The sequence below is a fragment of the Sinohyriopsis cumingii genome, chromosome 5 (assembly GCF_028554795.1).
Source record: "Sinohyriopsis cumingii isolate HCF-2022 chromosome 5, ASM2855479v2, whole genome shotgun sequence".
Lineage (NCBI taxonomy): Eukaryota > Metazoa > Mollusca > Bivalvia > Unionida > Unionidae > Sinohyriopsis > Sinohyriopsis cumingii.
The window spans coordinates 79,648,397-79,664,258 of NC_142965.1; the positions used below are offsets into that span (position 1 = coordinate 79,648,397).

The 15,862-nt window shown below is 36.1% G+C and overlaps 1 protein-coding gene across 3 annotated transcripts in view; it reads right to left on the reverse strand.

Annotated features, from left to right (window-relative positions):
* Nucleotides 1-906: 906 nt before the first annotated feature.
* LOC149799569 (uncharacterized) overlaps nucleotides 907-15,862 on the reverse strand; it is a 22,478-nt gene continuing 7,522 nt past the window's right edge. For 2 of the 3 annotated variants that reach the window (XM_089958905.1, XM_089958903.1), the window contains one exon: nucleotides 907-2,453. In XM_089958905.1, the coding sequence (XP_089815031.1) occupies nucleotides 1,159-2,391 (1,233 nt within the window). In that variant the 5' untranslated portion in view covers nucleotides 2,392-2,453 and the 3' untranslated portion in view covers nucleotides 907-1,158. Of the gene's footprint in view, nucleotides 2,454-6,467; nucleotides 6,690-8,051; nucleotides 10,380-15,862 lie in introns of those variants that run through there. The other variant, XM_089958904.1, reaches the window with a different exon arrangement.

Sequence of the window (15,862 nt, forward strand, 5' to 3'; positions counted from 1 at the left end):
ATATATATATATATATATATATATATATATATATATATATATATTGACTGTAATGCGCATGTCAGGTAATGAAAGCTTAACCTCGTTTTGCTGACAAGTCGTGATTATGCATTTCATATTTACCTACATTTCCGTAAAGAATCACATTCAATTTGCACATGTGGTACTAATTATGGTACTTACGGTACTTGGTTGCTATTGTTTAAGACTTTTTCTATTGAAGACCTAACTCAAATGACCCTTCCCTTTTTTGTAACTATAGGAATCTTTAACTGACGTGCCACCATTACTATGTGTGTATGGAGGGTGTGTGTGTGTAGGATATTTGTTAATTTTATTGAAAACTGTTAATGCACATGATATCGTTTTAGATATCAATCAAAACACCACGTGGTTTATTACCTACACATTAATTCATGCAATTATCTTGGCTATGAAAGTAAGGCCTTCTTATCAGCATACGTTCGACATGACCAATACACAAAATCCTGACAAATAAAAGGTGCGAGGATATTTTACACTCAGATATGATACATATCTCGACAGTAATTGACTCCTTGAGTAAAGTCGCTATCAGATACGCTGGAGCCTCAGTGGTATTAATTTCACGGTGTGGTAGACAAGCAAGGAAGTGATGCTGTGGACGAAATACCATTTTCGATAAGGCATCCTAGGATACATTTTCAAAGAAATTAATCATGCAGACACTGTCAAAAGGACCTCTTTCTTCCGTTTTGTTTCGAATAGATTTTTTAATATTTTCTGTATAACTAAAACTAGATTGTTTCAATTGGCATTCTGCCGTAGGACCAACTTTAAAATCCATCATTTGTCTAACAATATGCTCACTGATGGCGTGGTCTGAAGTTGGGTTCAGATTAAAAACAAAACAAAACAAACACAACAAAAATCATAGACTGTGTAGATTTTGCAGGAGAAATGTTATATCAATCAATCAATACTATCTTAACCTATCATTACCAAATTTACAGTAAACATTGTAAAGCAATAGCTATGCACTGGATATAGAGGCATTGTGCTCATTTGATTCTCTATATACTATACAAAGTAATCGTACAAAACATTTTCATGGCAATTGCCATTTTTATTATTGGCATAATCAGAGTAAGGAAGTATATTTGCATGTATAGCTTTAAGTCAGACCTTAACTGTTAATGAGTCAACTTCAGCGCACCCTGCTTGTAAGGCCTTCACTGTCTCACCATTACTTTGTTTGGCTACTGATTCATAGTGCTTCCTTTGTTCATCAAGGCACCGTTTGTCCCATGACCAATCATTCCATTCGAAATAATAAAGTTCTTTCTGAAGAGCACTCCGATTTAGGTGTTTGCATTTATCAGGACAAATGTCGAAGCCACCGGAAAAGCAAATGCCGGTTTTGATAATATTTCGTAAAGTGTCAGGATTTTTCCATTCGTATCCATGGTAACGATAATGCACGGATGACCTTGGCTTTGGTACCTTTTGCTCCGCAGTCACATTAGTTTGGTAGAATTCATAAGGCTGCCGTCCGACGGAGTTACCCTCCCCATGCCAGGTACCGTTGTTATATGAACGCAGATGAAAATAGAACTTGTACTCGTCTCTGTGGAATGTCCATATGTACTGACACATGACGCTGAATTGGGAGAAAGCCCAGCCTGAAGACATTTTATATACTTCATCAAACGTCTTATTATGAAGCTTTTCAATGTATTTTCTGAGATCAACAATGTGAGAGACTTTCATTATGACATGAAAATAAGCCATGCCTTTCATGACTTCCTTTGATTTGAACATGGATGCAGTCGGTAGCGCCGCATCGCTCCACCACTTTGTTTCCTCTTTTCCATAGTTTCCAATGACAACAGGCTTTCCTTCTTCAAACAAGAGTTCTGGTATCACTCTAGTTACGAATAAGGTATCAGTGTCGATATAGCCGACATATGTTTTCTTAATTTTGTCCTCCGGATAGACGAAATCTCTCTGCATTCTCTCGTGCCCACGCGAATGGTAAATACTTGGGTCAATTGGGCTCTGATATTCCACACGTGGATAGGGATATCGCCCTGATAATGTTTTCCCAAGTTCTTTATCCGTTGCACTTTCTTCATCAAGAACGACCACGATAGATACATTTCCAGGCCAAAAGTATCGCAAGCTAGGGAGTAGAAAATTGTCATACTGATTCAGAAATTTACTTCCCATTCGAAGGTATAACTCGAGATCATCAAAGACCGCATGATTCTTTGAATTAACACTGGAATCAAATAAGTGAATAATTGCATAACTGTACAGAGGTTGGTTATACACATATAATAAAACCCCACAAAAGGAAACAAACAATATGACGACGAAACATTTCAGGGACAACTTTCTGACAACAGGCATTTCTTCTTGTATGCCTCCAGCCGCGGTGATTTCAAACCTGTCTGCTTAAACATGCAGCGGACCTATAAACATAAGAAGGATTACATATGTACTCATCTACCTTGTCATATATATATATATATATATATATATATATATATATATATATATATATAGAGAGAGAGAGAGAGAGAGAGAGAGAGAGAGAGATGGCGATAACTTGGTGTTTTGTTGCAATGAGACCTCGTTTTGAATGTACTCTACTGACACAAAATACAAGCGCGCACACACACACACACACACACTCGTATCTAGCTAGCTACCTAGCTAGATACGAGTGTGTGTGTGCGCGCGCTTGTATTTTGTGTCAGTAGAGTACATTTAAAACGAGGTCTCATTGCAACAAAATACCATATAGAGACACACCAATCACCAATCTGATTACAAATGCAGTAGTGACGTAACACCATATGTGGACACACCAAACACCAATCGGTCTACAAATACAAGAGTGTCAATCAGATATCGCTACACTTTCTCTTCCTTTAAAATTTGACTAGGTATTTAGTAACAGCCAAACATGTACATACATGCCTATACACCGTAACTGCATTCGACAATCCTACTCATATATTCTTTCTAAGCAGGTTTTACATAGGACACGACCTTGAGGTCGAAAAACTGTTTAAAACAATATTTGCATGTGCCATACAAAAACATTTACAAGGTACTGTGAATTTCCAGCTAAATAATTAACTGATCTTATAAGTGGGCTGTTAGTTGAATGCAAGATGGCGTTCCTTTTCCATTATTACCATCACAACAATGCAAAAAGATAAACTGTTTACATCTATGTATTAGAAAAATATCCCTATACAAGAGGACGTTTAAATAACGGCTTCATTTGTTCCATCTTTAATTCGACCATGTAGACATAAATGTAATATCAAAGATCAGTTTTACATCTGTACTCACTTTTGGAATTATAGTGTCCAGGTGTTTCATCAGCCGTTCGTGCATGGATATAGCTAGGACTTTAAAACATTTTAATCTGTATTTCAACTATCATCAGTTAAACAAACTTGGGGAAACAGAAGACATTTTTGAATATTATTTGTTCTGTTTGTTTACAAGTAGAAATAGTTAAGTTAGGTGCATGCAGTGAACTAGTTTTCGTTTTAAATTTTTTCTTCTGGTTTTTGAAAAGAGACCGTGTGAAAGGGTCTAAAAAGACATTGAGTCGGCAAATTGATAAAATAGATCTATCCGGTTCAGATGGAAATTCAATCAACTTCATTAATGTCATATATAATTGATAGTTAAATAGCCTCTATTAACATAAAGTAATTACTTGACCAGTAACTATAAATGAATGAACGGTCTTTAGAAGCGCTTCTAACTTTGTGCAAGCACTTACTGTCTTTAGCGTTGTTTTTGCAAAGGACTATATTGAATAAGAGTCATTTTTTACCCCCGTTTTTATGAGGAGAAAAATGTATGTAAATATCACAACTCTATGTCACATTGTATTATTCGATGCATAAATCACCCTGTTCTGCATTAAATATGCAGATGCATTTCTTTTTCATACCAAAACATAACCTTTGAACATGGTCTGGTATGGGGAATTTAAGAGAAAATGCTACAGTGGAGCAACTTTAAACTAGAATATCTAAGCGCTGGCTTGCTCATAAAAAGGTATTTACACTGATTGAATAATTTTGATAAAACTTTTTGGTTCTCGTATTAACGATGTGAGCACGTTTGCGCTAATCACTAAAAACTAAAAGATTCTTGAACTTTTCTGTGTAGCATTGTCGTTGTTTTCCCTGTTGCACGGTAGCTGCCTGAGTATCGCATAGATACGCATTTATAGAGTGCGCTATATTATTTCCTTCATTATTATATATTAAAAAATCCGGGAATAATAAATATTCCGCTATTTTATAAACATTGTTATCCATTCATTTCTCTCTTTGTCCATACTTTCTAAATTGCCTTGGGAACACGAGTTTTTAAAGAGGCGCTGAAGGGGCATTTGGAACTATATGTAAACAAAGACTACGTGGAGTAAACATTAAAATGGAATTGTAGTTTTACGTTGCCAAGTTTTTTCAAAAGCATGCTGTAAATAATAGGATAAATACATATATATTATTTATTTTATGCATAAATAACAGGGTTTTTTCTTCATTTCCATCACGAGACCGTTTGCTACGTTTAATTCTCTCACTATTACAGCGTAATTCTGTACATGTAAACTTTAAATTAATCTGTCAATTTCCAGATGGAAATAACAGTTACAAACAGCATCCTTTTTTTCTTCTTTTTTCTTCTTTCTTTTTAAGAATGAACATCCATAATATCAACAGCTGTCAATTTACAAGTTTGAAATAAAATTAGTAACTGTTCAGTTTTCAAAGCCAACAAAAATAATGCTCAGTTTGAAAATCATTTTATTTTAATGTTGTGCAAGGTAACATTTTTATCAATATGTTATTCATCTAAAATGGAACATTACAATGGTGGACAATCATGTATGCATCAGACAATAATGGTATTGGAACCAGTGTTGTGCAGCAGTTATTCTTCCATATTTAGATAGTACAACTTTCATACAAGTTTATTTATATGAAATTTTTTCATACTGAAATTTGAACACTTTTTTCAGGTGCACTCGTCCACATGAAGAAAAATCGGTTTTAGACTGGCATAACAGTTTTAAACTTGCTTACTACATCCGCCTTCCGCTTCGGATGCGGGAGGTCGTGGGTTCGATCGACGGCCGACTGATATCAAAGACTTTTAAAAATGTTACTAACAGCTACCTCTTGGCGCTCAGCATTAAGACGTTAGTGTTAGAACTGGTCGGCCTGGTGTCAGGATAATGTAACTGGGTGGGACATTATGCTAAATGTCTGCGGCATGATGCCCCAGTCCCAGACATCACTAGAAACGGCATATTTTTCTTTATTTCATTAAATGATAACCTCAGAACTGTATTGATTTATTGATGATAACAACGGAACATCATACATATAATACCATTTACAGATGACGATATTTTATTCAAAGGACATCCTGCTTGAATATAAGTACCATTACCATCACTACTACTACTATTAAAAATACTACTACTACTACTACTACCAAGAATAATAACAATATCAACAACATTAATAATAATACTAAAAGAATGTCCATCTACCATCAATCATGCAATATAGTCAGATCAAAACAATTCTGAATAAATAAAAAATTGGGATGTAACATGGCATAATGGATGACACAAGAATGTATGATGTAAGCAAGAATTATGATAATTAATACATAATAAGCCGAGTTGTTTCTTTTTAGATACTGTTCATACAATCAGTTTACATGCCTAGACCCAATATGACTGCCAAAGTTAATGCTTGCAAATGTATGGAAAGCACACAACATATGAGACTTGATGAGATAAGACAATTTAGATAATGGTCGAAAACACTTCAAATGCTGCCATTAAAGGCCCACGATCAATTCAGCTTCAGACTCTATCGAGAGCAAGATCGCAGACATTTTGTTGTATGTAACAAAAACTATATGGGCATCAATACCATCTTCAAAATGTCCCAATATGTGCCATAAACCAGTCTTGTGCAGGGTGTATTACTTTTATAAAGTCAGATAGTAGATGTTGCAAATTCCATTTGGAAATATCCTACTTCACTAATGAATCCCTGTGATCCATCGCTGCACCAAATGAGTTTGAAAACATTACACAAACATATATTAAATCACTTTAATAAAATGTGCGTGAGCTAATTAAAACACAGTCATATCTTAACTTTAACGATGTTCCTTCTTCCTTATCCGATGATGACTATTTCCACCTTTGTTGGCTTGAAACCAAGTCAATTCATGTAACCAAATAAGATTTAAATCCTGTTTCAAGAGAACAACTTGCTGAATAGGCACAAATCGTACTTCAAGATGGATGCATCCACTTGGAAATTGAATGAATTATCCAGGATATCAGTTGATTGCCTGCGTGACTTCACTATGGGCATTTATCAAATCAAACATGCTACAAAGTATACAAATGAGCATCTCACCGAGGAGGGGTACTATGAGGTTATGGCATGCATATATTTTCCACGTCTGTTACATGTAAAAATCCAGTCTTGCCACTCCAAAGATAAACTCCATTCGCTGTGGATCCAATACAAGCTGACATATTACATGGACTCCATCAAAGGATGACATTGTACCTGCAAAGTTGGTGCTCGGGTTGTTGGGTGTTGTGCCCACAAATCATGTTTCCTATGGTTTCTTGGCTGCAAAAGATGGCTAAATGATGAGTTGACAAAGAAAGCATCACTAACTAGTCATCTTAAGGATGCATCATCTATTCCAGAATGTGAATGTGTCAATGGGGAATCAAATGACTTATTTTTATACAGTGACCACTACTTTCATCAGTAGTCATCTGGCTCCTTTTATGTTTATATGACAAACGATAATTCTTTATAATTTTAATTGTCATCCATATCATGATGTTTCCATTATTATGGCATCTTTTTGTGATATTCAGGAATAGAGAATGATAATACATAACAATTGCCAGATTAAGGCCATCCATGACTCTCAGCATAGAAAATATCATAGTACGCCCACCCCCAATTACTAATTGTGAAATTAAAACAAAAATATGAACAACTAAAAAGACCTGGAAATTTACAGTGATGCCACCATTCCAAATCAAAATACTCGTACATTCAGATCGAAATGGTCATATATAATTCATTCAATTTTATCATGATAAAATTATTATAATTTTTTTCTGGTGCCCTAAAGCGTGTGTTTGGTATGCTTAATGGGTCATCTGGCACTGTACATACCACATTCAAATGAATACAGAAAGGTATATTTTTACTATTTAATAATTTGACTTGTTATGTCCATGTTGGCCTGAATAGTTTATTTTTAATGCTTTTTTTTCTCTCTGATGACTGCACTCATTGCAAGTCCTGTCTGGTCACCTTCCAGTGATTCTAAGTGGGGTACAAAGTAAAATGCACAAAAAATGGCAGTTACAGTAACAGTTGCTCATCTCAACTGTACAGACGGCAGGAGTGCATCACTCCTGGGTCATATTGTTGGTGGATGAGTGGGCACGTTACAATCACCAGAATTTGCTATTAATTTGGGTTAACTGCTACCGTTAGGTAATATGTGTTTAGTGAGTGTAATTTTTTTTTTATCAGATGCTTCGTCGTCTCTTGTTTGCCTATATTTTCATTTTTACACTTCTCTGATCCTCAAGTTATACAGAAATCCTTACGGCGAGATATTCGCATGTCGGAATAAATGCATAGTATACAGTACTTAAAATATTTATGCACAAAATTTGCCTTCGAAACCTCTGTCAAATTATGATAGTTAATGTAATAATATGACTAGCTTTACTTTAATGGTATATATGAAAAACATATTCTTATAACGTTATTTTATTCGTTAAAATGTTCTATACGTTGTTGAATGTCTTCATTGCCCCCATCGATGGCCCCAGTTTGAACTGAATATAGGCTTACATGTGCATAGGAGGAGAGAGAGAGAGAGAGAGAGAGAGAGAGAGAGAGAGAGAGTATTGTCATATATAGTTACTTTAAACAATGAAAAGGTAGAAAAATACTTACTTTGACTCGTTTTTTCCATCCAAGTTTATGTGCAAATTTGTTCCCAAAATTCCTAGAAAGTTGCATTCATGCATGTAAAATCACCATCTTTGCAGACTAAGTGCTGGTAAATAGCGAAAACCGAATAATAAAATGATTGTGTTCCCATTTGTTCATTATAGGTATATGTTCTTTATAAACGTGTATATTCTTCTCATTTCACAGACAACTGTATACAGTCAGTGTAATGCTGTATTCCCACGCTGGTTTAATGCTAGATGCAAAAGGTCTAGAGAGTACAATACCTATAGTCTGTTTCGTTCCTGTATTCTCCAATGCCATTACTTCAAAAACATATTTTAGAAGTTCATTAAAAGTGCTGAATCTATACTGTTTTCTTTCTTACTAATGTCCATATTAATTCTTTACGGATGAATATACAGTTTATAAGTAGATTATAGTTGACTATAGGCTACCTCAAGGGATGTGGAAGACAATTAATTTTTTTCTGTCAAGATAGAAACACAGAAGTGTGTGTGTTATATAGCCATGAAAATATAAGGATAAAAGTACATAAATACATAAAGAACACTTGTCCTTTCCAGTGAAGGTAACAAACCCATGTATTTGGCGAAGAAGCGAATCTACAGGCCCCTGTTAACGCATCCTTTACAGTCATATTCAATAATATCAAACAATCATTTAAAACATTCAATAATAGTAAATATCATTCAGTAATATTAAACAATATTTTACTGAGGAAACGTTTTTGTATTGTATGATTAAGTACCTTTTTGTCAACGTATTTTAGAAAGTTTCCAGTTGACTTGTAAGTTCGATATTCTATTTTTATCTACGATGGACCATTTTGAAATAGTTTTAGAAACACAAAATATATTTATATAGATTTATAATCCCTTAAATAATAAACTAAGCATATTGCAAATTTGAAACTGAGTGAATAGCTAGCTCATTGTAAAACAGTATCTATGAGAAGTAAATGTCTTTTTTGATAGTGTTTTGACACCCTGTAACCATGGCAACGGACACGTGAACACAGAACTGATGTCGGAAATAAATGTTAACCACTTCATGTGTACAGTATGCATCATATAAGGGCATTTGGAGAGTGGGCAGAAAATAGCCCTTATTTAACATAATCATTTATTTTCTATTTTTTGCTCTTAGATTTGGCTTTTCCTATCAAGATTGTTACTATTTTTTTTATCTTGTTTCATGTGGTATAAATTTATGTGACGATTCTACTGCCCTAGTTCTTTGTTGTTATTGTGTTCACTCCAAGTTTATTCGTACTACTCCGGTGGAATAGTGGTTAGAGCGTCCGCGACGGATGCGGGAGGTCGCAAGTTCGAACCCGGGCCGAGTCGTACCAATGACTTATAACAATGGTGCGAACAGCTGCTTTGCTTGGAGCTCAGCATTAAGAAGTTAGTGTTAGGACTGGTCGGCCTGGTGTCAAGATAATGTGATAAAGCCCCAGTGCTCGACATCACTATAATCTGCCCTCGGGAGACATCGTAGTGATATGACTGAAACATTGTTAAAGATACGTTAAAATCCAGATCACACACATACATATACACGCCAAATTAATTATTGTTATTATTAGTAGTATTAGTAGTATAAGTAACTAGTTGTTATACCAGTAGTCATAGTAGTATACCTTCCTTTGTATCATCACGTTAGTGTTGCCAGCTATTACAGTGATCTTTTTTAACTTAGAACAGTAAAATTTATTTCATATCTTTATACATGTATAAAGGTGTTTGTTATTTTCCACTTGTTCCTCTCTTGCCTTTGTTTGCCATCTTCAAACGCGTGCGTTGTCGACTGTTGCACCTGTCTCTCAGTTTTCTGTGCATACTTGTCTTTTATGGAACAGTGTGTGCATTTTTTATTTCAGCACTTTTTTCAGCGTGTCCATCTGTCACAGATGCATTTGTCTGTAATTTTCGAGTTGAGCATCGTCTTAATTTTCCATGTTAGTAATTTTCGTGGTGTGCCCTTCCTATAATCTCTTCTGGTCAATGATCAATAGAGCTAAAATTTGAGACGAAAAATCATTTCGAAATTACTGATAATGACGTTTGTCCGATTGCCCTGGACAAACATAACTTGAGTTCGGACAAAAATGTTTTTAGATCCAACTTGTTCGATTGGGCAAGTTTACGTAGATGTTTATTAATTAAAATGAATTTGGACAAGAAGAATCAACTTAAGGCAAATAGGATTCACGTCCATTTCCCCAAAGTTAACGTCCATCCCAGTTTAGATATATTAATAGAAGCACAATTGCAGTTAAGAAAGTTTCATAACACTTGTTAACTTTAGCTTTAAATATATAAGCTATGACAAAATGTATGACTTCGTTAAAGCCTTTAAATTAGTTCCCAATTTTCAGGAGTTCCTAGCAGAATGGTAAAAAAGTTTTGGCTGATCGTGCTATTTCGGATGCAGATTATGAAATAGATTTTTTTTTTAAATTCCAGAATATGAAAAGCAAACTAAAGTGAAAATAGAAAACCTGCTATTCATTATTTTTTTACCTTCATCATGCGATCGTATCTGGTCTTAACAGCAAATGCCTATACATTTGAACTGTAACTCCTGAAAAGGTTGTTTGCGAAACTACGTGATAAAATTAGTATGAGAAAATGATATTTTACAAGTAATGTTTTTTTTTTTGCTTATGGATTTTTTTTTAATTCATCTTCGGCGAAATCTCTTTGTAGGTACTAAAGAAGTTATTCTGGAAAACTGCGTGCCTCTGATCTGGTTAACATCTGAATTAATTCAGTGAATGTGTGCATTACCTATTCTTTCAATATCAACTTTTTTTTTACCTTCTTAGTAGCAAATCCCCAAACCATAAACATAGCAGTTATGAAAATAAACCCGAATCGCCGTCAGTTTGAGCGAAGGCAAGTGATCGTGTGAAAATCTATGTCAATTTTATAATAATAAATGATGTTGAAGAAATTGCTGCAAACTGACTGAAGGGATTACTTTGTCTCAGACAGCATATATTACCAGTCGTATTGATGGATGGACTGGTGCAGGGTCAGGCAAGGGTAATACTAAGTGGAAACAGTGAAGAAAATACAAAAAATAGAAACAATAAGCAATGTAAGCAATAAATACATGTGGTGATATTTTGTGAGAAAGCAAACACCTTCCTGAAAATGCATACAAACAATAGGAAAATGAATTCAAATATGTAGGTCTAAATTGCCTATTTATTGGAGTGATTTTTTAAAATTGCATTTTTTATATGTATGGTGAAATGTGTTTTGACGATAAAATAACTGAAGATAAAATAATAATAAAATATCGAATCATAGACACTGTTTTGTCGTTTCTTAAGAAAATGATAGTTTAGCAGCCTGTTATTTATTAGTTTACCTCCTTGTACTGTAGCCTGTACTGCTAAAAAATTTAAACCACCGAGGAAAATTGGTATCGATATTTGATTCTTTGTCTTGCACAATTAAAATAATTTCAAACGTTCGAGCAAATTTCCCTTTTCACCTAATTTTTAAAAAAAAAATCTATTTCACCTCATTTCCTTTTTGTTTTTTAATATATATTTTTAGTTTTTTGACAATTTAAATCATACTTCAGTAATGACGTCTTACTGAATGAACAGTTATAAAATTGAAATATAATAATAATATAAACAAAATTAGCTCGTGCTTCTATGAATAATCTATGGTTTTAGATTATGATAAAAGATTTTTATTCCGTAGATGCTATGTTGGTCAAACGGACCGCCTTCAGGTTTGGCCGATTATTGAGACCGTTTGTGTAAATATAACCTGATTTCCCGTAAGCACTGTTTACAGACTTCATGCTTTTGTAAATAATTAAGTGCGTCTAGTTTTACATGATAGTACACCCTTTAATGTACAGAGATAAATCCGTGGTTAGCCAGATATATTTTCGAAAGCAATACGAAAAACTTTTCTAGTCACGAAATAACACTGACGTGTTTCAAAAAATGTTAAAACACCAAATAAGTTAGCGAAAATTATTACTCATATTACATGATCTCAGTGGTAAGATAATTATACGAATATACTTCCGTTGATGAGTTGCAAGAAATTCATCAACAGAAACATCAGTGGTTTCTTAGTTTGCCCGGAAATATAACTGGAAATCAACATCAAGGGTTTTCTTTAGGATATCCAACGCTCTTGTGTGGAGTATGGTCGTGGCGGTCTTTGGAACACGGACTATTTCTGTTGATATAGCTGAGTTTACTCAGCGCAAATATTCTTTGGTGAGTGAGTGCGTGAACATACTCTGAACATTTTGGTCATCCAACACATGACCTTACTATGGTTTCAATAAATGGCCCACTTCCAGACTTTGGCCTAACTTGATTTGCTGAACATTTTTGAGTTTTCCCCCGATGTTCATATAGTTACCCTGGTGTGCTTAAATTCCGTCCCAGTGAGCGTTGCAGGCGGCCAAAGGTCTTGGGCTCCTATTGTCTTATTAAGGTTTATGCTTGACAAACACATCTTGACAGAAGCCATCATTATTAAAAATATTATAGACATGAAACAACTCTCAATCATGTACTTAACGATATAGTCAATGTGTCATTATGACACGCAGCGACGTTTTACCGAGCGCAGTCATATCACTCATTATAGACTAAATCACAGACTTGGCGCAAGAACAAAACAATCATTGCGCGCTATGCAACGTCGAAATGCAGTGGGATTACCCAGCTGACGATTCCAGACAAATTATCGTGGATCGTATTGATAATCAACGAGGTCTTAGTCGTGGCAACATCATCCTGAGGTGATTTGCGAACTTGCCTCCGCATGACCCGCGGAAATGATAACTGTGTATCCTCCGCAAATCTTCTCTCACAAACCCACGCGTGCTGTACCTTCAATGCAATAAATCGCATAAAAGAACGTATGCATGGTCCAACTCCAGATAAAATCAGTAGCTCTTCTTTGTCCACCTTCTAGGTCTCCGTGTGCATACAGATATCCCACTACAACGCGTCTGGCTCCTCCGAATATTGGTTAAGGACCAGTGACGGTAAAGCACCATCCTGGTGTTACTATTTGTTTTGTTTTGCCATGGCGGGTTACGTCGCGATCGTGCGCGTAATATCATTGTCCAACGCAACTACGATCGCAGAAAGTCTTGGAGGAAGTCTCGTGATCATGCACTGGGACCTATGCATTGCATCAACATTTCATGTGCATATTGATATCCAACTAATCATTCCGCGAGCGTACGGTTAAATCGTTCAATGATAGCACGATCGCGATGAACATAAGCATGTCTCTGATGGATGTGATCCGTTTCATCGACACGTTTAAATTCTAGGCCTGGATAAACATGTAGCAGACTTGGCCAAGCAAATGGTCCACTCTCGTATGTGTGCATGAATGTATCTGTGACCTTGGTGGCCGTTTTCGTTGTCTACGGTTCAGCTTCATTGTATTTGACGTCGTTTGGCAGAAACAAATTATCAGCTTGCTGGACTTTGTTGGGTGTTCTGACGTAAAAACCATCCATTTGGAAATGTATTTTGTGTCAGTAAATAAATCTGCCAACCAATCAGATACATCTTTTTATTTATCAACGAGTGCCGTTAATTTACTGACCTTGGTGCCTTTCCAATGGCTATTGGGACTAATAAAACGATTCCATTATTAAAGTTCACAAACTCCAGATACTAGCACTCCAGTATTTATTAATATCCTAATTAATTGCCTCCCACCGTTAACTTTGCTCTAATTGCAATTGTTTTTAACCATCGTGCAAGACGTTGACGCGCTGTTTGTGAACTAATGTTATATAATTCTTCAATTAACTAACAATTAGCTATGTGTCGCAGAGTTAAATTACGACTACAGTATGCACGATCATGTCGGTAACATATGCGGTCTATATCGTTGACTAGATTATCTCCATCGAGTGGAACATCGCGTGGATCTAGTTTGATACCCAGGCGAGTCAGAAGGCAATATTAATTATATCCAGGTAAATGTTTTCTCCTGTTTATTTTGCCTTTGGCGGTGATAGAGTCACTTCCCCAACGATGAAGCAATATCTACACCTCAAAGAGATCGCTCGCCGGACATACATTTATATTTTTGCTCGCCACATCGCGCATAAACCTTTGATTTTGCGTTCCGTTATTTGCTTTGTTCTTCGTGAATACATACGCATATACTGCGTCCGTGTAACCCTTGCAACGCAGACATTTTCAACGTATTGGTATTTTAAATCACTATGTCTGCAGTCAATTAGACAATTCATTGACAAAGGGCGAAGAGCGTTTACTATCTAGCGACAAGTTTCACGTAGTTGACTTTTCAGCTACAAAAGCATCCAGTGTGCGTGCGATAATCATTGGGCCGTCCAGTTGCGATAAGATTCAGTTGTTAAACCTCATTATGTGAACGTAACGATAGGACAAGTTATACCTGATAGTGCCAGCTGCATATGACCAGGCGTGTTATAAAGTCCCACAAAGAGGCTGACCATACAGCGATCGACGACATGGATGGCAGTGTTAACATTGTGGTCGTGCACGACGACGTGATGCTTGAGAAACAATCTGATCCAGCAGCGGGTAAACATAAAATCACCGACGTTTTCTATCTCACTCAGTGATACACCAGATTCACAAAGTTATCCATGACAACTCCAATGTTATTTGTTGTAAACAGGATAGACTTAGACACGCCTAGAAACATTCATGCCACATGGCGTTCTGGACAGATGGATTTCAAAAACCGTTTCACAATTTTCTTTTCACATGCCGAGTCCACAACACAAGGGTTTGTTTCTATATAGATATCGACGCCAGTACGATACCGAATAGGCATTCATAAAGCATACGTCTGGTTATTCACAGCAATATAAAATGTCATTGGTAAATATAATGAATATAACACAACGACTAGAGCAGGAGTGTCTGGCAAACAATATTACGATATTTCCCAGCGCGAGATGCTATACGCAGCAATTAATATCGCGTCAGTCAATGTGATAATGAGGGATGATGTCACCGCGAGATTCGAACAAACATTTTCCCTGTTGATCAAGCCAACAACGGAGTATTTACGCTGACACAACAGCGCCTTCTGTGAAACATTGAAGCAATCCGAGGTTCCACCGGATCAAATCAGTTCAGCCAATTGTGGCAGCAGAACGTGCAGAAAGAGGCCCCTGAAGAAATCGGTGATATCGCAGACAAGTTTGCGTATGAGTAATTGCCATATTTTTAATCAGAATTGCAAACAGTGGTACTATTTTTCAACAAGTAAGCTCGTAAGAAACATTCGCCTCAAGGGAGTATGACCACAGATATAAACATTACTGAAGCGAAAAGAAAACCAGATCAAAGGGGGACTAGAACAGTTGGGTTTATCGAGAGGCGAGCGGTTTCGGTAAGGTAAATGATGATGGCCCCCGCTGGAAAGAATCTGCACGAGAAGCAGGGTTCAACACATCTGAATTATAAGCGTTTTAAAAACTCAACTGAACCTCCGGCTGAAAAATCAAATAAAACTCAGCTGAAAAACCAATTAATCTTCAGCTGAAGAATTGACAAAATAACCTAAAACTTCCGCTATAATCCGAGCGATGCCGCATTCAGTAAACAGTGGGAAGCGGCTATAATAACACAGTAGCGACGCAGTGGTGTCCTGATAGCATTATGAGACAAACTGATCAATTAGAAACCCTTGTGGGTAGTTAATGTGCGGGCAACAATTTGTACGATGTCATCAACGAGGCAACGACAATTTTTCAACAGCTGTACGCGACCG